The sequence below is a fragment of the Sebastes umbrosus genome, chromosome 4, assembly GCF_015220745.1.
Source record: "Sebastes umbrosus isolate fSebUmb1 chromosome 4, fSebUmb1.pri, whole genome shotgun sequence".
NCBI lineage: Eukaryota > Metazoa > Chordata > Actinopteri > Perciformes > Sebastidae > Sebastes > Sebastes umbrosus.
In genome coordinates, this window is record NC_051272.1 from 7,866,149 (window position 1) to 7,891,342 (window position 25,194).

At 40.0% G+C, this 25,194-nt stretch overlaps 1 protein-coding gene across 1 annotated transcript in view; it reads right to left on the minus strand.

Annotated features, from left to right (window-relative positions):
• Nucleotides 1–23,727: 23,727 nt before the first annotated feature.
• si:dkey-106n21.1 (solute carrier family 23 member 2) overlaps nucleotides 23,728–25,194 on the minus strand; it is a 73,970-nt gene continuing 72,503 nt past the window's right edge. The window contains exons 13-14 of the mRNA XM_037768697.1: nucleotides 24,966–25,061; nucleotides 23,728–24,877 (exon numbers count right to left, since the gene is read on the minus strand). Coding sequence (XP_037624625.1) covers nucleotides 24,696–24,877; nucleotides 24,966–25,061 — 278 coding nt within the window. The 3' untranslated portion in view covers nucleotides 23,728–24,695. The remainder of the gene's footprint in view (nucleotides 24,878–24,965; nucleotides 25,062–25,194) is intronic.

Sequence of the window (25,194 nt, forward strand, 5' to 3'; positions counted from 1 at the left end):
ACGGGAAACCTCTGTTGGTCTGGAGGAGCTGCAGCATTTATTTCTGCACAAACGTCCACTGTACATTCACTAGATATTCTCAGAACTAAACTAACTCTTCTGCAGTGTGGAGTGAGCGCGCATGCTCGTCTAGAGGTGGAGCGAGACAGCGAGAACGTGCACTGTGTGTGAGTGATGGCAAGCAGGCAGAGGAGCGGAGACTCCAGCCACACGCGAGCGCGCAGAGGCGAGTGCGCATGGGATCCCGACCCGGTAGATTTATACGCTTAAAAGTTACAAACAGTCCCTTTAAACGGTGGGTCCATTATTTATTTTTTTTTTACGTTTTTATATCATTCTGGAGCTTCTTATATATTCAAATCCAAACATTCACATTTTGGTCAAAGTATGTATGTTTTAGTGTCAAAATACTATTTTCCCAAGAACTTCTAAAAAGCTTTTCCCACGTGACCTGACGTAGGTTTCTGTATGATGATGCTGCTACATATATAGTATATACATATATCCTGATAGTCAGTGTATTAACGTTACATACAGTAACTTAGATGACGGTCGGCATGAAGAGTACCGGGACGGAAGATAAGCAATGCACTGCTGTGAACGCCACGTTAGTTCGTATCCAAAAGTCCCACGGCCACTGTTTTTGTGAATGGAGTCTGGTGGCTTTGAAGAGAGCGATGTAACGGTTTCAGTTCCCCGTCGGAAAGGGCTGTCTGACGGCGAGGTAAAGCTGTGAAAAATATTCTAAACATAGCGTACACTTAAACTGATATTGATTTATTTTAGGTGGCTAAAATACATTTTTTCTGCTGCTCCCGTCCACAGCCGCTTTACCTCGCCGTCAGACAGCCCTTTCCAACGGGGAACTGAAGCCGTTACATCGCTAATCGCTCTCTTCAAAGCCACCAGACTCCATCAGAAATCGTCATTTTACCTTGCAGAAAACGGGAGAATACATTCCGTACTTTAACTCAACAGTAAGATTGGTATAATTAATGATATATACAGCATATCCTATGCATGTATTTGCATATCCAGTTAACAGTAGTGTTATGGATCGTATCAAGGAACAGAATAATCCACTCAGTAACCATCTCTCCAATTACATTTGAACAGATTGCGTAACACCGTGTGTATCATTCACTGTCCCTATAAGGTTGTAGCTTGTTGATACATATTGGGCAGCAAGATATGACCTGTCTCCTTTTCCTAGGAGTATTTTTAATTCGAAGAAGTCATCAAGCTCTACGAACTCTGAGATTACAGAGTTGAACTTGTCAAATTAAATGTTCCTTATTTCATTGAATGTTTTACATCGTAGGAGGAAGTGCATTTCTGTCTCAGCCTCACCTGTCAAACAGTAAACATGTATTCGGTTTTCTTTTGGTTTGTCGCCATCTGCCTATTTCGATTGCCAATTTGCGTTTGTCACCGAGCCTGTTCTTAGGATCGGTCTCTGCTTTCTATCTCTGACAGTATTCGTAATCTCTTTTAAGGGCCAGATAACATACTAACCTACGTTGGCTTTTAATTTCTTCTTTCTAATGTTCCAGGTAGATTTCTTTACATTGTGTTATGATTTGGTTTACTCTGGAGAGCAGGGGGCTCTCTGAAAGGGGGCAGTTAGCCTCAGCACCAGCTGATATTCTTCTCTTCAAGAATTTAAAATCATTTATACTAAATAAAATGTGAAACATTAGTGTTTTAGCACAACATTCTGCTTTGTGATTTGTTAAATAGCTGCGTCCTTGCTATGCGCAGGATTCAGCGTCGGTATATTTTATTGTACGAGAACATTCTTGGCAGGGTGCTCATGTACATAATATGCTCTAGGTTTGTACTTGTCGTTATTATTACGGGCCCTGGTCTTGGAATGACCTGCAGGCTAGACTCCACCTAGAGTCCCTCGTCTCTGTAGCCGGCTGTAAACGAAAGTTAAGAGTAAGAGTTTTTTTTTTTTGTTTTCATAAACACAAACCGTTCTTGCTACATTGCATAACAATTGTGTCATGTCTTGATGCGAAAAGTAACTTTGCTGCCTTCTCTGCCAGGTCACCATTGTAATAGAGCAGAGTCATTGTGAAATTGTGCCCTCCCCTTCTTTTGTGTGTGTAACATAGTGAATGAGTGACTCAGTAACTTAATGAGTCAAAGTGTGAATCACAGCATCTATGAAACCACAAGTATTTTCACAACATACTGCCAAAATTCAGCACATTGTGACCAACAACTAAAAATAGTGAGACAATAGGGGGGCTTTCACAAGCAACCGACATTTAGTCCGCTTTAAACAAACTCTGGTGTGGTTCATTTGGGCAGTTGTGAGCGCATTAATCGCACTCCGGTGCAGAAACCACTGGTCTTAGACCGCTTGCGAGAGGTCGTCTCGGACCGTTTCCAAGCAAACCAAAATGCAGGCTGCCTGTGTGGGCATTTGTTGAGATGGACGCAGGTAAACAACAGGTTAACACGAGTGGGAGAGGACTGACCTGGACTTCTCCGATGTTTGCATAACATCTGGGTCGAAGAGAACACACAGAACATGCTAAAAATAAAGTCCAGTACTGCTGCAGCTCCTCCAGACCAACAGAGGTTTTCCGTGTCTTGTGAAGTGACGGAGCTCCGCAGCGAGTGACGTTATCGTCTTCCTCCTGCGCCCACAGGGAGACACCGGGTGCCGGTGTCACGGTTCACGTTTCGAGCCCCGTCACTTCACAAGACCCGGGACACCTCTGTTGGTCTGGAGGAGCTGCAGCATTTATTTCTGCACAAACGTCCACTGTACATTCACTAGATATTCTCAGAGCTAAACTAACTCTTCCGCAGTGTGTAGTCAGCGCGCGTTCACGTCTAGAGGTGGAGCGAGAACGCGAGAACGCGCGAACGCGCGCGCTGTGTCAGTGAAGGCGAGCAGGCAGCGGAGGAGTGACTCCGGTTGCCGGTGTCTCACTGCGGGCGCAGGAGGGAGGCGATAACGTTTCTCGCTGCTGAGCCCCGGAGGGTGAGGCAAGAAAAGCCAACACTCAGATGATCAGATCTAAATCATGTTCATGGAGAGACCTTCGTCTGGTCAGCTGCCAAGCAGGTGAAATATAGAGTGATTTTGTGGTTTTAGCTGACGTGTGTCGCCTCACTGCTTTGAGCGATGCTCGTTCATGTCTATGTAGAGCGAGCACAAGCGCGAGCCCGACGCTGACTTTCATTGACTTCACGGCCACAGGTGTCGCTGTTAACAAGCATTTCTGAAAGTTACAAATCGTCCCTTTAAGGAGGCTAATTCTATTTACCGTGCCTGAGGACAAACCTCTAATGATAGGATTCGTAACACAAGCATTTGGCAGAGGAGCACCCAGCGCCTTTAGGGGAAAGTAAACTGGTTTGCGAGGGTTTCAAGCACAGTCCTGTCACCACCTGCTTCTGAGGTGGCTCATCAGAGAAGAATGAGGCGGGTGTGTGGTTTTAGTGCAGGTTATCACATATTTTATGCCCATGCTTTCGAAGGCTTTTGTAGTGTGGGTGTAGAATTTGCACCTTGGACCGAATACAGGGAAATAATACGATTAACAATCAGAGGCATAGTTGTTCGCTGCATGACCGGCTCCCTCACGTAGAGCTGCTGTCTGAGAGGCATAATTGCATAATGTGCTTATTGTGCAAATCTGTCTGTAAAATACTACGCCTCCACTGATATTTATCAATGAATGTAATCCCCACTTGCAAGAAACAGGATTTCCTGTACTTACAATGAGAGTCCCCTGTGGAATGTCTGGAGAATCTGGCCGCTGTATCCACATTATAGCTGCATTAATAGATTTTTGGCCACTATAGGGCCCAGAAAAAACACTCACAGACCTGGCATATTATCATCTTGTAAAGCTGATGTGACTAATTTGTTAGCAAAAGTATCTTACTAACAAATCTAGCAAATACAGAGCACTAATGCACTAATATTCACTCTCCTTTTAGTTCTGTTTTTGTCTCTCGCCAACTCCAGAGAAAAAAATATCTGGCTCTTCTTTAGCTGCTATCTGCTAACACTGTCCGTCTGCAATTGGGTGCTGGGCGGATAGCATACAGTGGTCACTGCCTGCCAGCTACGAGGTATGTACGACGCCACGTTGACACAACACTGTAATGTTAACATAAAAAAATATTGATATGTGGAGCTTTAATAATGCTGTTTTGTGAAACACAACCAGGCGGCAACATCCGGTTTTGAAAAGTGAAGCCAATGCGGAAGTGCCTTAAACTGTCATTCTTTCTAACAGCCAGCAGGGGGCGACTCCTCTGGTTGCAAAAAGAAGTCTGATTGTAGAGAAGTCTATGAGAAAATGAGCCTACTTCTCACTTGATTTATTACCTCAGTAATCATTGTAAACATGAGTTTATGGTCTCAATCGCTAGTTTCAAATCTTCTTCAATACAGCTTTTTGTAACATTCAGACTCAAATGGACCATAAAGCAGGGGATGCTTTAGGGCGTGGCTACCTTGTGATTGACATGTCGCTACCACGACGTTGTCCAGTCTGGGTATTGTCTGTTTTCGTCGTACAACTTTAACCCTTTCACAGTGTGTTTTTTAGTTCATGAAAGTTATTTGTAACATTTTTGTCGTCTAAAAATGTCTTATTCAGCGTTCGTTTGTACTGAGCTCCGCCCTCTCGTGTCACTTCTGGTTCCAAAAAACCAAGATTTTTTATGTCCTTGCGGCACTAATACTACTTCCACAACTTTCACAGACTATAATCAAATACATAACAGAGACAATGTCAATGTTTCCAGTCTTGAGTAAGACATGGGCCCTTAACGTGTGCACATACCTTCAATTAAATGCTTGAACAGACAACACTTTAAATGTCAGCATTAATAGCAAGCTTCAGTGCACGGTGGTCCGACAGCTACTACACAACTACACCTGCACTACAGTTTATATATCTCTCAAGTGATACACTTGAAACTTTTGTGTTTGGTTTATCTTTCACACTGCAAAACTATTCAGTACTATTCAATACTATTATTGTAAATGAGAAATGGTTCTCAATTGATTTTACCTGGTTAAATAAAGGTCAAATAAAAAAAAAAAAAAATTCATCATTAGTCATTTATGGTTATTATTGATTCCTGAAATTCCTATTTTCTTATAATGGGTGTAAAAATAACTTTTGAGAATCTGGTCTTTGTTCTTTATTCTGGTGCAGCTCATTGCCTTAAAATTATTGAAGCAAGTTGATTTTATTATAAAAAAAAATGGCTTACGCTGCACTAAAAGATTGTGTAACTTAAAAAAAATATATATGACCTCCAAGGTAGCATATGAGGTTTTCAGCACATTTGATCATATCCCCAAACTGAAGTGATGTTTGAGATTGAGCGCTTGTTCGCGGCTGTTCTGTGAAGTCTTTGAATTTCAAACTAAAATATGTTATAATGCAGATTAGAGACCATAATCACTACTAGCGCGTCCCGGTTATGACCCTAGTTGTGTCTTTTTTACAGAAAGATCCTTGTCTCATCTTTTGTAGTTCATTAGGTCTAAGTCATTCCCTGCTTTGGCGTCCTTTTCCCCCACAAGGAGGTACCACACACACAAAAATAATAAATCACAGCCAAGCCCTGATAAGACACCTGCAGGTTAAAGCAAGATTCTTTGGATGCAAAGTGAGCGTCCCCATTCATCAGAGGGGTTTGCTGATGCATTCCTGAGGCCCCCCAACATGTATTTTTGTCATCTATAAAATGTTATAATTTCTAATAACTTCACCCAATAAAATATCATGCAGCCCTCTGGCTGTATCACAGGGAGAGTTTTACAAGCTGATAGAGGAACTATACAGGCTCATGTCAAACTGAGTCGCGCCAATTAGGATTGAGGCAACCCTCGACGGCAATGTGACACACATGCACACAGCTACACCACATGCTGCTTCAGGCAGTCTTTAAAAAAAAAATGAACTTGCATCTCTCTGACACTGAAGTTCATTCATAAATACAGAGTTTACTTCTTTTGAGCATCACGGTGGATCCGAAAAATGCAGAGAATCAAAACAGATGATGAAACCTTTTTATGACTGACAAGGTTTTGGAGTTGGTGTGTAAACCAAATAGACTAAAGTTCTTTTATTTTAATGTTCAACAACATTTTTGGATGAATACAAATTGACTTGGTGTGCAAAGGGCCTTCTCCCGCCAACCCAGACAGCTCTTCAGTTCTCACTAGCCGACCAATACTTGCTGTGTCGTCATAGGTTCCTGTTTAAGCTTCACCTAAAGCCCTAGTGCGTTGTTTTTTTTGTCAGACTCGGGATGAATGCCAAGAAGAGATGCACAGCCCTGCTATACGGTAAGAAGCCACAGACTCGGTTGGAAGGGATAGCCCAGTAGGAACTAAGTCTGCAAACTGATCCAATTATCTTTGTGATCTTCAATCGTGATTTAATGATCGATTTGGGAATATGCCTGCATCTTCATATTGCTTAATAGATTCAGCATTGTGGTTACTTGCTGTACACCCGGTTTGCACATGGTTTGCATACACTGAATGTCTGAACCCATTACACAGAGATTTAACGCTTACAGCACTGTAGCCAATTGTTTGCATAAGTAAATTAAGGTTGTTACTCAAGACGCAGCCACTAACAGCAGTTCAAGGCTTGCATGGCTTGGTGCCTTCCCGCAAGCTACAATTTATTCATTCATTTCAAGTGAGACATTTAATTGTAAACATCATTTTGTGCGTCACCTACATTCTAACATAGTGCACATGAAAATAAAGTTTAAAAAAAGGAAAGATGTATTGACGCCTTACAGTTAAATGTCTATAAATATGCCAGATTATGACCTATTTTCTCTTGTCAACAGGAAGTGGTACTGCCAGTGAGGCCAATACTAGACAAGTGGCAGGATTAACGGCACACAAATAAACCACGCTACCTTCGGGGCATGGCAGCAGCAGGTCCTGAAATTCCAACTCAGCATCAGTATGCAATCCTTTAATTACCCCCCAGAGGGTTTTACATTCAGGTGCATGACTGACTCCCCCCCAAACTGAAAATAGATTATTACTGTAAGAGTGTCCAAATGAACCAGTTTGGTGCTCCTGTGCCTGAATCAATACACCACTGTGGTTGGTGCAATTGGATTATCTTGAATTACAGCGACTTAAAACTAAAATAGTCATGAATATTCCAAAGATTGTGCGGCAATTATCTCCTCATTGTGAAGCGTAAGTACCACACATTTGACCTCCCTACCTCGAGGGAGAATAGAGAGGCACCTGTGATAGAAATGTCTGTTATTTAAATTCCTAGAATGGTTTTGGAAAAGCTTTTGTACTTCCTGATTTCGGTTCTAATCACGTCCTGGTTCCAATTCTTCTGATATTATAGGAGTAAGAAAACCAAATCTTTTGAAAGCAATAAACACCGCTATTTTCTGCAGATTTAGACAGTTATTTCTCATAAATTCAGAAGTATTTTGTGATGAATAAAATAAAAAAATAAGCCAGCCACGCACTATTTGAATGTTCACGGTTTGTTTTTACTTCATTCTAGCTTTATCTGATTCTGACGTATTATCACCGTAACATCAAAAATGCTGAATTCTTGCATGAAATGCTTTGTCAAGTTAGATGTATTCTTCCTTTCTATGAAATACATCTTTTGTGTTGATTTGATTGAGCTGTAAATTACTTTGTCACTTTGATGTTTGCATCATCACATTTCACTCTCTTCAGCCTTCAGCCTCTTGCCACTCTTCTCATTTCTCTACTTTTAGCCTCCTCATCTCCTCCGTCCTCCTGCCTGTGACCCGTAAATCAATGTCAGCGCGCCATCCAGAAGGATGTCTCAAAACCTAAAATGCATCTCAAGGAGAGGGGAGACTTGCCGGAAGAGCTATGAGCGAGGATGCACAGGTGTATCCTTTGCGCTGGTCTTTTCAGACGTTGCGTGACACATAACAACGATGGACAGATAATGCAGCTGTGCCACGCGTCATATTTAATTGACGTCGCTTTAAAAAGATGGTTCCGAAGCAAGGATGTCTCATTTTGTGAAATGCCTATTGCCTTGACTCCTCTCTTTTGTCTATTTTGTGTTTTGAAGTTTGAGAGCCTGTCATACATCATCTGCCCTCTAGTTGCCCTCATTGAGTTTCTCTCTTCCAGAGATCACCTGATACAATCACCTGCCTTGCTCAGCTGTCCCCAAATCCCTCATCTGCCTCCTACAGCACACTTTTCAACATGCAGATTTACGATAAGGACAAGCTGCTTTTAGTTGTTCAGCCATTTCCGGTGTCTGTTTCCTGCCAGACACCTCCAACAGCTCCAGGGGCGCCGTACTGTGTCTGACCCTGCGCTATGACGCCTGAAAATGAATGTGTGGTGTGGTATCTAGGAGGGGTGTGCGAAAAGATGCATTTCAACTGCCTTGTGTGAATTTGCCTGGTGTTGATTGATGAATAAAGCATCTTCTTTTCTTTCAAAAAGTCAAGAATGAACCTTCACCATTTTAATTTTTAGTGGATATTCCAATAGAATATCAACTACAATATGTTGAATATCCTAAAATGAGATCTACAGCATCTTTCTGACGTGACATTTATAAAATACCTTCCCCAGACGCTGGTGTGGCGCCACAGCCGCTTGTAGGCTAATCTGTGAGATTAAAAAAAACAGTTTTTATTGGCCCATATCACTTTACTACATAATCTACTTCTTTAAAACTGATTGCTCTTGCTGCTTTGTTGTGTTTTTATTTGGCTTGTAAACCGTTCGAGGGGCATCATCAAAGGTATTAGACTAAACTAGTAAAGTTGTAAATAGCGGTTACCATGATAATAAAAAGCACCCAGTGGAGTACTTGACCCCAATTTCTCCAAAACTGTTTGTATCCTTTGTTTAATGAAAAGAAGTGCATGCTGACATCAACGATGGTGAACGGAGGTACACTTAAATCTTTATGATTGGAGCACTAATTGTCAAGTAACAGATGTGGGGCAGCAATGTATAATAAATCCATAATGGGTTCTTGAAGAAAAATGGTACGTATTAAATACGGTTATTTGGAATAATAAACCTGCCTGCCAAAAGAGATCAATTCTTCAGCTCCCCAAGTCTCAAGGAGGACTAGGACTTCCACATTTCTGCCATTACTTTTTTGGACTGTATTGTTAATAAGCTGCTTTACTGGATCAACTGCAAACCCTTGTCTCCACAGAGCTTTGATTCTTGCGCCGATTTTAAACAACCATCTCTTCTCACCGTCTTGCACTGACCCTGCCTTCCATATTTGGTCTAACAATGGTCTTACAACACTTAATCAACTATACGACAATGTGGTCTTTTCCTCTTTCGCTTCTTTGTCAGTTAAATTTAACCTGCGAAATAGTCACTTCTTCCGTTGTTTTCAAATTAGACACTTCATCCAAAAACAGTTCCCCCCATTTCGCCAAGCAAAAACGGATAATATCCATCATATACAATAAAATGTATTCTCTGAATCCGGCACCGACCACACCCCTCAAAGACTCCTGGGAGCACGATCTGGGGATTGACACATCTGACAGTCAGTTGTCCCTTTTCTGTTTTTTATTTCATGTTAATGACAATGTGTTATGTTCTACATTTGTTAATATGAATTTTGCTTGGTCTATAAAAAACCCAATAAAAAAAAAAAGTTTTGAAAGAAAAAAAGACTTAAAAGAAGACATATGGTACCTTTTGAGTAGGGAAAACTAAAAACAACTTTTATGTTCAGATTTAGGAGAGCACTATATATTTCATGTAAGCACCTGCTTTGCCACCCCTTTTATGGGGTTTTGTCATGGAAAAATATGCACTATCATTAACCCTTTTATAGGGTGTTATATTTTCCATAAACATCTCAATTTTGCTCGTAACTGTTCTCAAATCCTGTAATTGACTGTCTCACTCTGCCTCAGCATCACGTGTTTCCTTTCCCTATGGAGCTTTGCCTCCAGCGTATTCCTCTCGTGTGTATATTGTATGTCCTTTTTGCAGGTCTTCATGGTACAGGGGAGGTTTTTGTAGACTAGATATTACCAGTTCTTGGTAGAACCTGGAAGTTACTTGACAATACTTAACTTGACGTTAATTTCAAATGGTTTCACACTATGCCTGAATCTATTTTATATGTTACACTTACTGTTTACTTAATATTAGGTTTGTACACTAATTGCACGTGCGCAGATTTCAGGAAAAGGAATCCCTCCTCTGTTGCTCTTCCTGAGGTTTTTCCTTTTATTGTCCCCTTCATTATGATTATTTTTGTATTTGTTTGTGTTTTTCCTCATCAGAATCTTTATGTTTGTTTCTTCTATTTTTTTATTTATTATCTCTTCATTCTCTACTTAACTTGATTATATTTATGACCCCAGAGTTGTGATGAGAGTTCCGATGTTCATGACATGAAAAATCATAAAGAAAACTGAATATGGCCATCAGTCCAGTTTATTTTGTTATGTTTGGATTTCCATGTATACGGATATTTTCGATATCTAGAATGATATCCCTGAATGGTCAAACCAAATGCTCAACAAACCATTTCTTACTTCCTGCAACGGAAGCTTTCTCTGTTATTAAACTATATTAGTAGTATGCTTAGGCGCCACGGATGGTAAACGTGAGAAGCCTAAAAATGAGATTAATATCTAGTTACTCATTCTACTATGCAAAAAAAATAAAAAAAAATAACAAGGCTAGATCATCTTGTGCTGTTTTTTATTAATGCCACCTATACTATTTATTTTTGTATTTCCTCATTTTCTTTCCAGTTTACTTGTTTCCATTCCCCACTGTGCAGCGTAATCCGCATTTCACTGCCATGCAAGTCACAAGATACTACTATTGCCCTCAGGGTGAGGAGGGATTTCCAGTTACTCACTTAACAGGTAAATTGCCCATTTTAAATTTGAAAGCAAGTTGTAACACACATCCTTTAAAGACACAGTGAAACAAAAAGTGTTTTTTTATCATACATACTTATCATGTTGGTATAAGTAAAAAAAAAACATTGTTTATATATTAAATTCTCTCTCTCTCTCTCTCTCTCTATAAATCATTCATCAGCAAAAAGAAAATATTTGACTCTGAAATGTGTCAACACGGCTCACAAAACACCACAGACAAATATATGCATGCCAGATGGGACTGCACACCAACATCACTGATAACCTCTCTCTCCTTTTAGGCGTCAAAATCCAACTCTCTCCTCCACTCTGCTTACTTGGAGACATATTCAACATAAACCTAAAAAACACATCCAGTGGAATACTCTCTATAGCCCTAATTATCGCCGAGAAAACTATCCTTGTGAACTGGAAATCAGGCACCACAATCAATGTCACACTTCAAAATCTACTAATTAAATACCGTACATATCAACGGAAAAATTATCTGCCTCCAATAATAATCAAACCACTGACTTTGACATAATCTGGAAGGCCATGTTTACCTTGCACGGCAGCTGGATTCTTGCGATGTCAAGAGATCACGTGTGAATAGCGGGATCAAATATCACATGAAAAACAATCTTTTCAGGCTTCATGTAGTGCGTTTGTGTCCGGACAGCCAGTGCACGGACACATCAGTGAGTATGGGGTCAGATCACTCTCAATGTTAACAAATGCACACAAAAGGATTCACACATGTATTTTGTGATTTATATATATAGTATATGACTCCACAAAAATGTTTTTTACTGCACACAAAAAAGTTGTCGTTGTATATAAAAGTAAAAAAAATCCACATAAATATATAATATATTTCTGATGCACACATCATCATCTATATACTGTATTCCCCTTCAGTCAGATCCTCCGCCATTTCAACCTGGACTTCCACTGTTACGCCAATGACACACAGATACATTTCAGCACCAACTCCCCCCAGAACCTACCCCTCTCCCATCAACATCAACTCCCGCCTCTCTGCAATAAAAATCCGGATGCAACAGAATTTTCTCAAACTCAACAGCGACAAAACTGAACTCCTGAGCTCCAAATCTACCCTCAGCAAACCCAACAACCCCACGCTCACCGTTGATGGCGCCACTGTCTCCCCCTCCTCCCAGGCACGCAACCATGGCGTGATATTGGATTCCATCCTCTCTCTTGAGCCCCACATCCCTCAAGTTGTCAAAATCTCCTGCTACCACCTGCGCAATATTGCTAAGATCAAACCTTCTCTTGCACGCCCTGCTGCCGAGAGGCTTATCCATACTTTCATCTCCTCCCGCCTTGACTAATGCAACTCTCTCCTGTCAGGCATAAGCACTACCTCCATCAATAGACTCCAACTGGTACAGAACGCAGCTGCCCAATTCCTATCTTGCACCAAATCATGGCACCACATCACCCCAGTCCTAAAAGACCTCCACTGGCTCCCTGTTTCTCACCATATCAACCACAAAATCCTGACCATCACCTACAAAGCCCTGCACCAACTGGGATCCACCTCAGCTGCGAAGGGTGGACTTGTGGGGTGGAGAGGAGAGCAGCTGAGGTGGATCTGAGGGACCGTGAGGGTTGGTAGGGGGACAGGAGGTCAGAGAGGTAGTGGGGTGACGGAGCATTCTCCAGGGCAGCTCCCAGGCTTTGGAACTCCCTCCTACAAGACAACAGAGACTCTGAATCCTTTACACTATTTCAAGACCCATCTCTTCTCCTCTTCTCCTAGCCACCACCCTTGGCCATTTTTAGTGTGTGTGTGTATAATTGTGCGCCTGTGTGTGTCGTTTGTCTGCTGTTTGTCTCACACCGCTTCCCGTTTATATTGTTAAGCATCTTTGAGTTCCAGAAAAGCACTATATAAGTTGAATTTATTATTATTATTATACAATTATTGTTTTAAATAAATGTAATAGAAATCCACAACAGAAACAATACCGCTTTTGTCCACAGGGACCACCAAAATCAATACAAAATTAAAGTGCCAGACTAACTCTTTATATCGGTTGCACTGGTGCGCCTAACTTCTTCATTTAGGTGCAGAAGCCCATCATTTTGGTGCACCCAAAATTTTTCACCGTGCCTTTTGGCAATGCAATAATAGCTACATTTTAAGTGCTTTGTCAGTTCCCATAGACCTACACATTATTCATTTCTTAACACAATCTGTAAATGGTTATACACAGGAAAAAAAATGTGCAGATAAATGTTTTTGCGTCAGATGAAGCCGTCTCAGCCAAAGATGTTGGGTCAGAAGAGCACTGACCCCCAAACACACTTCACGCCACTGTCCCACATTGTGAACGTAGAGTAGATAAGTAAGAATAGTAAGTAAGAAACTTTGATGCTTACAGTACTACTGTGTAGAAATCGCCGAGGCCTGGTTTAAGTGTGATCAACATGTAATGTCTAATGTCTGTGTACTGTGTATAACGAGTGTGAGGTCGAGCAATCCTGCCAAATGTCAGCCGCACTAGTGCGACCAATGAAAATTTTCAGTTGTACTTGACAGATATTCGCCTTTCTTATCTAATGTCTTGTCGCAGCACTTCAAACTGTATTCATGTGAAATCATCCTATGCCGTTAAACTTGAACCAGCTGCAGTGTGAGTGTTGTACTGTGGCTTGTGTGCACACATGTCAATAGTCATGCCAGGTCGATTATATTCTTACAGCCCAATATCATAAATCGCAAATTTGCGTAGTATTAAGGCTTTAGTGTAAAAACATGTGTCATCTTTTCTGATCTTTTCTGACACTGAAAAGATGAAAATGGAGAAACAACAGGCTACTTTATTAGGGGAGGGGGACTGTTTTTTTCATACTCTTTAACTCAAGCTGCTTTTGACACAGTCCAGGATCGGTCTGGAATAACAATTCAGGCTAGAAATTGCTGCCAAATTTAGGCCACTCTGCACGTTCAAACGCTTTATAGACACATAATGTCACTGTTGACTTTCCTTTAAATCAAGGGCAACAGTGATGCTTCCAAAAGCAAAATAGCACACAGATGTCTTCTCAAACTTGCAACACATTTTAAGGTCTTATTGATAATATTTTTATGTATACTCGGGGTGTAAGGATTCATCTACTACATCGATATATCGATTTATATTCCTATGATCCAACTACATCAATGGGTACTCGGCAAGTTGTGCTTCATGGGGACGTACTGTATATCGATCTAAAATCAATTTGCAAGGTAAATAATCTATTGCATCGATACTAAGAATTTGCACCTTGTATTTAAACACAACAAACATTATATGGATGAATTTTTTTAGCACTTTTATTAATACTGAAATGTTGAACGTTACTCCGTTTCACTCTCCCTGTGTATGACGAGAGCATCTCAGAAAGACGACAACAAAATGAAGCAGGCTGATAGCGAGGAAGAGCCAGACGAGCGAGAGATTTCCAAGCCGTGTTTGAGGTCCAGCATGTGGAAACATTTTGGCTTTTGCAAAAAGGGAGATGTCCGTGGTAAATCACCTTGCTGTTGGCAGAATATGCAAAGGCCAGATAAAATACAACGGCAACACGACCAATCTTTCCACGCACCTACTGAGACGCCAATATTTTTGCTCTACCATTTATTTTGAACATGAGAACAGAAGCAGGTGCTTAAACTACGGTGACCAGACGTCCCTGTTTCAAGCTGGGTCTCCCGAGTCCCGTCAAATATCTGTAAAACACTCAAATTGTTTTGGACTGGACAATAAACACTGACCACCTCTACAGGAAGGGCCAAAGCAGACTGTACTTCCTGAGGAGGCTGGGATCATTTAACATCTGCACAAAACTCCTGCGGATGTTCTACCAATCTGTGGTAGCCAGCGTCCTTTTCTACGCTGTGGTGTGCTGGGGGGGGGGGGCAGCAAAACTAAGAGGGACACCTCGAGGCTGGACAAGCTGAAAGGAGGACGGTCTGCAGGACAGATAATAATGCACTATACTCACTTTTAACAGTCTCTTCTGCACTATATTCACTTTTTCAATAGTCGTGTATAACAGCTGTTACCCTGCACTATATTCAGTTTTAACAGTTTTTCTTCATCTCCTTGTATTTTTATATCTGGTATATTTTTTTGTACTTTGCACTACTAACCTTTTTACTGCCTTTTTACTAACATGTTTTCCACTATGGAACTGTGATGCTGGAAACTTGAATTTCCCTCGGGATCAATAAGTTACTATCTATCTATCTATCTATATTTATCCACAACTGTCTCACTTTTAGCACCAAATCTGGGAGTGATCTTTGGACCAAAGTTGGAGTCATACATAATTAATCATTAAAATCCAGTTATTGCATTATAGCCCTAATACAGTGTTCTTCAACAAAAGAAATCTCGCAAGCCACTTACTATCTAACCACTACTGGCTCCAGACAACTGCAAGGCCTGAGATGCCTTTGATAATAGTTTAATGTTTTACCTGCCAGTTTCCTGTAACTCACATGCTCATGTGTCTGGCAGACTGATGGCATCAGATACGCACCCTGTTCTAGGAAGGTTTTCTAAGGAATCATTTTTGCGGTGGATTCCTTGACAATCAGCCAGTGTCTTATCTTATTCGCCCTTTACTGTTCACTTTGAGTTGAGTTAACCACCTGAACTCTTGTGATATCCACATATATTGTGTAAATATAAAAATTGGATAACAAATATGGTAACGGGGTCTCTTAGTTTCCTTATATTTTGTTAAAAAAAGTTTGGTGAAAATAGTTATTCTTCTATTATGTTTTCTGGACATCATTTATTTACAGATAGATAACGTAACAAACATATTTTAAGCCAAAACATAAAGTTTTACCAAACCTAACCAAGTAGTTTTGTTGCCTAAACACAACCAAGTAATTTAGTTGCATTTTTGTTTTGTTTTGTTTAAATTTACAACGTTAAACATGTGTTTAAAACTGCGTCTGTAATCCGGGAAAAAATCAATTCCCTAGAAACGCAATTGAGGATGGAGTTTAGTTGTAGGAGATGGGGTTGATTCTGGTTGTAGGAGAATACAAACTTATATGACTCAACATGTAACTGGTGCCCAGTTTTACACGTAACATGTGCACCAGTCGTGGAAAAAAATCTATCTATCTAATCAAACATAAAGTACGAGGTGGATATCTGATGCACATTTATATACAACTCAGCAATACATGTTTGGGATCTAGACATGTAAACTAGAGTTCAAACAAAGGTCATCCACACTATATGCTTTTATCAAAATAGCACCCACTGAATGCTTTGCACAGTTAATGTGATTACGCACTGACAATTGTTCAAATGTTTAGAAATCCCATGTGCTACACATTATTGGATTACTCTCTGGTGCCACTGCTTGTGATGGCCAATGATGATTTACTGAAAGATTATTGATGAATGGTGACATTTTCTAATAAAATGTGTGAACAACTTCCTCTACAATATATGCACTTTTCTGAATCTCAGTTTTGGCTGGTAAGGTTATATAAAGAAATAAGAACAAAATTAGACAATTCACAACTGACCATTAACATTAAAGTTGTCATCTGTTATGGTTAAATATTATTAAAACACACACCCTGGCACACCTATCATGACTGGAACTGCTATTGTGAAATGTTTTCATTAACCAAGAACGGAGGTATTTAATGTTTTCATGCATCCAACAGCATTCTGGTTAGCCCAGTACGTATTATCACCCATAACAAACTGGGCAAGCCTCAACAACTTGCACAATAAGTTGTAATTCGTTTTCAAGGGAAAGAGAGTTCCTTGAAACTGGATCTTATCTCGATGAGATGGTGTAACCACAGTGTACAAGGCCGTGTGCTTTTATAATGGTAACCAAACAACATGTTGTTTGGTTAATTCCATGTCTGTGGTGATTAACTTATGAAAAACAATGTCAGCGCTTATGTAAAGACTTGTAAACACTTAATTAACAAAATACCACACTGCAGTGGTATGGCAAAGGAAAAATGTCTGAGACAGGTTCTCTTAAAAAAAAAAAAAAAAACGCCACAAAGTTATCATTACTTATCCCTGGTATTGTTTTCATTCTTTCTTTCTGTTTTAAATATTATTTTTCAAGGTTTTATTGCCTTTATTAGTCTAATTTAAGAATGACAGGAAAGGGAGGAGAGAGGGACTGACACGCAGCAAAAGGGCCACGGGTTGGAATCGAACCCGGACCGATGTCAAGGACTCAGCCTACATAGAGCGCACCCTCTACCGGATGAGTTAGAGGTCGCCCCCTGCTGATATTTTCTTAAAATTAGAGTTGACTATAGCCCCATTTGGCCCAGATTAACATTACATGTGGAGGTGGGGGATAAAATGTTCACCTCGTGCTACTCTTTTTTTTTTATTTCACGTATTAAAACCTATAAAGTAGGTTAATAAAAGTGAGTCAAATGCCGCGCTATAGTTTCCTGCCTGGGAGGCTGTCAGTGGCACAGAAAGGTTGAAAGAGATATTATAACATCAATATGAATGTGTAACATCAGGCTTTCAGTGTTTGTGTGGGGTGCAGAGTGTAAATGAATATGTAAAACAACTATACATGATATCAGGGTCAGGCCTTTGTTCCCTCAGCACCTATGATTTTTTTCCTTATCTAAATTAGGCCCATGTTACCTCACATCATCCATGGTCCGTGTTAAAATCTGTTGATAACCTTTTATGATTATTGCGCTAACAGTATCTGACAACAGACAGATAGTCTGGCTACGACTCAACTACTTGTTGCCTTCGTTGGTCGGGTTGGTTTAGGCGTGAGGAGTGAGACTGGTTAGCGTAAGAATATCAGGGTAAGCAAATCAGAGGCAGAGTAGGACAGGTCATGCCTTTCGTCATAGAAGGACAAAAAATATATTGTGACCGGAAGGTCCGATGACATCATTCTGCATAATAGTTAGCCATGTGCTTCTGTTTGTTGTATTTTCGGAGCAATGGGCGTTCAGAACAATGGGCGTTTGTTTCCAGGATAACAGGTTGTCGGTCCAATGAGACATTTTCGGACTATTGGGGTTTCAGAATAATGGGCTGTCGGAGCGAAGGCATGGCACCGGCGGAGGTACTTATCTGAGGGAACATAGGTCTGAGGGAACATAGGGCTGAGGGAACATGTCGTTATCAGCTACATGAGCTGCGTCTCTCTATTGTTGCAGTTGATTGGTTTGTAGACATTAGGCGTTTTCGGTCCAAACAGTTCTGGGGACTCCCTGAGAGGAACTGACCACTGGAGAGCTCCCCTGAGAACTACATACCTTTAAAGTAGCTGTCACTAAAGTACCTTTTCCTATTTCAGCTTAAATCAGCTATCGTTCTTCGGCTCAGCGGAGTTGCTTCGTGCTACTGAGTTAGACTTCGTGCTACTGAGTTAGCTCGCTGAGCAGCGTCTCTCACTCGTTCTTTGGTTCAGTGGGTACGTGCTCGGTCCATTTGTCCGTGTTTTCTTCCATTTATTTAGTTATTTTTTCTTATTTTGAGGAAACTCCTGATTTTATTCAAAGCCCAATGGGCCCTGTCCATGGTGCTGAGTTTCAGTGTGAAGACAACAGTGCATTTTTTTAAAAACTGTACAAACTTAGTATGTTTAAATCTAACACAAATGTAAAATATTTGTATTTATTTTGTATACTCACCAAAAAAATAACTTTTACTTTGGTGGGAGACAAGACAGCTCTAAAAGTATTTTAGTGATTTAGTGGAGCAAATACTGGAGCTCTAACACATTTCCAGAGAAAATCAGGGAGTGAACAAATTCTAGCGAAAAATGATGATAACCATTTTGATAGTGACCAACTTGGACACTTTTGCATATCAGCAGCTCAGCCTTCTGGGCCCCATGGACTAATTCAATATGGTGTACCTTGGAGTAAAGCTGCATAAAGTAGCTTAAGCAGGAGTAAACAAACCTGCACCATCTTTTGCTCTAATCCTTGATCTATTGGTCTTGGTTGCATTTGGAGATGGATTTCTTTTACTCTCCCCGACTTTCTTTCAACTCCAAATAGTGCGCCGATATCTTCAAATTTCCTTCCAGCTCACCGTGTCCGTTTCAACTGTGAACAGCGTTAAAGGGTATATATCATGAAACTCACTTTCTCAGTGCTTGTGCACACACATTTGGGTATCTGGAGTTCCATGCAGGCTCATTAGAATATACTGCACCGCCCTTCATCTGATTAACTCCACCCACAGCTTGAGAACTACCTTTGCACCACATTTTTTCTCGCAAGCCAATCAGAGCAGACATGGCTTTTTCGAGAGAGGGGTCTTAAAGAGACAGGCGCTAAAATGGAGCGTTTCAGACAGACGGTGAACACAGGTATATTCAGAAAGACAGTATGAGAAAAAAAAGCAATTTTTGAGTATTAAAGAATGTAAATATGTTCTAGTAGAAAACCAAAAAACAAACACCTGAAAATGAGCATATGTCCCCTTTAAGCTTCAAACGTCTACGAGCAGAGAAATTTTGAATTTGCGGTAGTTTTGGGCACTATAATGAAAACAAAGTCTATCTTTAGGTGAAAAATGTTGATTCTACATTTTCTTTTAATAAGTAGGAACATTTAGGATGTGTTTTTGTCGTGGTTAGTTTTCATTACAATCAATGAAAAAACTGAAGCTGATTTTCTTCTTGATTAGATTCTATGAGTTGAAAGGCTTAGTTTAGTATTTTCCACCTTTAACTTCTCCATCCAGATATCTAAAACCTTCAACCCAGAGGTGGCACGCTTCCAAGATGAGTCACGTTTCCAGAGGATGATTAAACCCAGGGCAGGTAATGCCCTGAAAGACTTTCTCTAATACCTCGAGTTCAGAACATTATGGCTGAAGGTGCCTCTTCACTTAATGAACACTTGCATCTGTCGATACAACTAAATCCTGATTAGGATTTAGTAATCCCTTTAGATTTGCGCCAACCGAGTTGCAAGGCTAGACAACCATCTTAAATTTATATCTCTGCAACTGGCCTCGGCCAGGTGACAAACTTGGCACTCGTCCCAGCCACATGGCTTTCACATATGGTACTCACTGTGTGTGACACCATTTCTACCTGCTATGTCACAGTAGCTGTTGGTAATGTATGTTACACTAAATGCTTCAATTTGCAAATAGTAAGTGAACATGGTAGCAAACTTAATTATGTGTAATTTAGAAAACAATAAAGCTACAAGTGACACTCCTTAATATGAGGACATTTTAGTTGTTGCTACTTTCAATCCAAACATGTGCTTGTTTGCAGTGCTTGGAGTTGGCTGCCTGATAACTTGTTGGCAAGCCAATGAAGATCTAATCTGTCTCTGTCTCAACATTTTTCCTGAAAGAGATTCCTTCTAGGGTTATCCATAAATTACAAGAGACATTGCCATATTGTGGGAGGGCATCAATGTACTTTTCTGCATGTTTGTCTTAACCTGATATTTGACCTGTACTTTTCTTTTATATATTTGGCAGATAATATGTAGTACCTGATAACAAAGAAGCAAATCATCCATGTATAGCAGACTTTGACATTAATGCTTGCCTGTTTACCAAAATTTGAAGAAATTCCCGCAAGGAATTCCTGAGATATCGTGTTCCTGGGAATGGTACGGATGTCCAGACGTACATAAATGTATAAAGACAGATGGACGAACACCCCGAAAAACATAATGCCTCCTGCCACGGTTGCGCAAGCGCGGATGCATTATAAAACCTCAAACTCCAATGGATCATAAGTGTGGATCAAACTAGTAAACCACCTATGATTGTGGAGACGCCATAAGGAAAGATTTGGATGGAGTATCACTTTATAGTCAGGAAATCTATGGTTAAATTATTGTGTTGTATTCATTATTAATTATTTTCTATTATTTCATAGGAACATCGGCTTACCTACGTTTCTTTTGAAGGTGCATGCCTTGTTTGATCCTAAGTATAAAAGATCCATAAATATCAATGTTTTGTATAGTTGTTCCTATCAGAGTTTGTCATCATACTACAAAGGCACATGGCACGTACAGATAGACAGCAAATACCACAGAGGATTAAACCTGTGACCTTTGTTGAAAGATGATGTGCCTGATCAGGAGACTGCAGAGACCTTTTTAGTCACCCAAACGTTCTTAAACTCTCCGAGACAAGGCACCCGAGAGGCAAATCTGTACGGTCCGAAGTACTATAGACCCTAATCCCAAGAAAGGTAGAGATTTTCAAGATTATCAATGTCAGTAAAGACAAAACATCAGTCAAACAAACTTCAAAGCTTGTTTTTAAAAACAATAATTTTTAAATGCCAAAAATGTAGACCCATCCATCCAAACTCACACACACACAGTGTAGGCACGTGTTTATTGCTATACTTGTGAGGGTCTCTTAGCTGCATTGCCTAAACCTCAATTTAACCTTTACCATTAGAAGCCTAATCTTACCAGATTAACCCTCTCCTCAGTCATTATATGAATCGTAAAACAGAACCAAAGGCTGCGTGGCAATAAGCGGCTGCTCAAAATCAAATGTCTACGGCGCGTTACGGAGAATTGATCCACAGAACCATCCTCCAAGGCCTGTTAGCAAATAGAAAATGTATTGCAATTTTTGTCGTTAGCTCTTAACATGCCATCACAAGTCGCCGGCATTCAGCAGACACGAGCAGCCCAAAGGTGCGAAAGCAGACAACTGAGCAGACATAGCCTAAAGTATCTGCTGATATATCAATTTAAAACAATCAACCTTTGATATAATTGATCCTAAATTGCCAATCCTCATTAAAAGCAACAAAACACCCCATTCTCAGTAACCGATGGCATGATGACCCCTCAGATAGTATGTAAGTTGTCTGACCTCAGACGGCTGCGGTGGAATAGTTTGTCCCCCCAGCAGGGTTGGGTCTTGCCCTAATGTAGGTCTTTAAAAGCAATTCTCTTCACCACAATTGGTGTTAATTCTAAAGTATTTCAACCTTTTATTTCATTGCATTTTAAATGGCAATCAGAAGAATGCCATTTGAACAAGGGTGGTGCCAATCGACCACACAGAGAAGCCTGAATATCCAGCTCTCCTCCATAGCGTGCAGCTTGATGGAAGGGTGTGTGAAACGATCCCAAACTGTGAGAGCATTTCAGTGTCAGGATGCTGAAATCTGATCGATATCAGCTCCTTGTGCTTAAACAGCTGAATATAGCAGAATGAGAGAGCAAAGTCAGGACGGATGCTAACATTTGTATTGTTGATTTACAGACTGGGTTTGGATATATCTCAATGACTTAGCATTTATACTCACGGCGGTTCAACGGTACATCAGTCATCAGATTAAAGCGTAATTAAGGGCTCTTAAAATGATAATGGCATAATTATGACAATTTGTCTGTGTATCCGTCTGAGAGGCAGATGAATGATTGCACTGGGTGTGTTGGGTAATAAGCAGCAGGGTGTGCGCGCCTATATGTATGTAGAGGCGTTGTAGGAGTTCAGGTAGAAGGGATTAACATGATGGATATTAAATCCATACACCATGCCACTCAGCTGCCGCAGGCTATACTTCCTCTGTAATAATGTTAAATCAACAAACCCAGAAATATTAAAATGGCTATAATTGATATTTTAATAATAATATCATATCAAATGACAATGTCTAGTGTGAGAGGTATCGCTCGTTGTGACGAACAGACAGAGTTATTACCCGGCTTTTCAGTTTGGAGTGGAGTTTAAGGAGCTTTATAGTGAGTTTCAGCCAGCCCCGTCGCCACGGGTATATACGGATGTGCCATCTAAATCTCAAGCTGGCAATCAATCATCAATCATAAAAAATGTGAGTAGCAGAGCTTTCCGTAAGTGCCGGCTGCCGGCCACAAAGCCGACTAATAATTTAAGTCCAGCCGGCAAATTTATTATATAAAGTTTTGATTCTAATAAAATAGTTTTGATTAAAGGTGCTAAATTCAAAATTCTATAATATCTATTGCCACAACACGGCTCTCGACAAAGTCAATGCCTAACCGTAATCATTCAAGTCAATGTCTCACCTTTCCCATTCAAGTCAAATGCCTCACCTTACCCATTCAGGTCAATGCCTAACCTTAACCATTCGATGTCAGTGTGTTGATGTTATGGTTACAACTTGTTTATGCTGCCCCCAAGAGGCCAGCATGTTTAAGATTTACATATGGGATGGATTGCAGTGAAATTTTGTAGGGGCATTCATGGTCCCCAGAGGATTCCATTTACAGACTATGACGATTTCCTGAATTTTTCTCTTGTGTCACCAGCAGGTTCAAATATTTTGGTTTGGATTGAAATGTCTCAACAACAATTGGATAGCTTACCATGAAATATTGGTACAGACATTCACATTCCCCCTCAGGATAAAGTGCAATTACTTTGGTAAGCCCCTGACTCTTCCCTGGTTTGTGATTAGATATTAATGACATTACGATCAGCCTCAGCTGTTCTTTGTCTTTGGTGTTACTTAACACATGTTTGAATGTTACCACACTAATATAAGATATTGAACATTATATCTCAATATCTCAATTTCATACCAGAAGAGCTCTTTAAAATGCAACAAGATTATTGAATTTCATGGATTTGTGGTGTAGTTTTCATTCTCAAATGAAAAAGTAAAAGCACACACACACATGCACGCACACACACACAATCATATGAAGGTAATTAGAAAACTGTGGAGATAAATACTTGGCAAAAACAAACTTAAACCCAATCTAATATCGTAGTCTAATATCTAATATCTAAGTTGAAATAATTTTGAGAAGCATGATAAAAGTCTATATTAACTTCAGAATTTATTTAACAACAACCCGTCACAGCTTAGGACTGATTGAAAATTATAGTGCAAAAATTAGTAAAATTGCATATATATATTCTTAAATGTAAAAGCATCATATGTAAAAATTAAAATTTGACTTCTATACAGTGACAAAACAAAAATGAAATGTATAAAGCAGTAACCTTAATAATGAAATGTTAATGAACACAGACATCACATAATATATATATATATATATTTTTATGAAAAAGCCTTTTAATTAATTAGCTGTTTCTGTAAGTTACTGTTCTTGATGAGGTAGTAATTATCCTATTGAAAACGTATGGGTTACTACACATGTGTAACACCTGAACAGTGGGTTCTGTGCAGCTTCATGACACATTAATCGAATACTAACTCAGTCTTTACACCTGACTCTGAATCGGAACAGTGCACCAGTTTATTGAGCATATCTATTTCAAGGTCAATCGGCTGTGAAAGACAAGTGAAACATGAGTAATGCAAAGATTGTGTGCATGCTGAAAGCCTCAAAAAGCTTTGCACATCCAAGAGATGTTACATTTTCTGAAATTAACAAAAATGTTTCATCTTCAAAATATCTCTTTCACAAATTAGACGAGTGTCTAATTAATGTCTTCGCAACCTCTTTGAGGACTGATGATTATTCATAAGTGTATAATGCTGATTTTTGCTTGTTCAGGCACTACAGATGTTTTATTAACCTAGACATTGAGTATTTAGTTTATTGATTCCAACTGTAAGGAGACGGTACCTCAACTTTGTTTTTGAAATTCAATAAAATGTTCAAATCAATGTTTTACTCTACATAAGGACAAAAGTATTGAACTTTGAGTCCTAAAGAAGATGTAAGGTTTAGATATTATTTGTTTAACGGAACCTCAACTACTGTTTTATAGGGCTAATAGACCAGCATCAATGCCACCCTATAAGTAAACACTTCATTACTAGGATGTCCCCGGTTGGGTGGTCTTGTAAGAAGGGAGGAAGGGCAGGTACTGGAAACATCTAAACCGTTTCAGAAGGCCGTTGCAGAAAGGGATGTCATAGCACGACTCGTCGCACATGCTTTTGCTTCCCTGTTGCACCTTCTCTTGCCAGCTTTTGATGCCCCGCTCTTTGCAAGTGCCTGAAAAAGAAAAGACAAGGTTAGCCGATAGTGATGTTATAGCTTGTTTTTATCATGTCTTATAATTACCACAAGTATTTTGTCTTACCTGGAATGGTGTTGTCCAGGATAAACCCAAAGAACCCTCCGATGAACATGTGTGTGGTGAAGAGTACGACAATCACTTGGTCCAGCTCTTTTATTCCTTCAAACAGAGAAGAGTAAAGAAATAGCATTTGTTACCCAGTCAGTACAGCTTCTGAAATAACAACTATAAATCTTCTTAAATCTATTTGCTCCTCCACCTCCATACAGAGGTCAGAGGTTAGGTTTAAGTT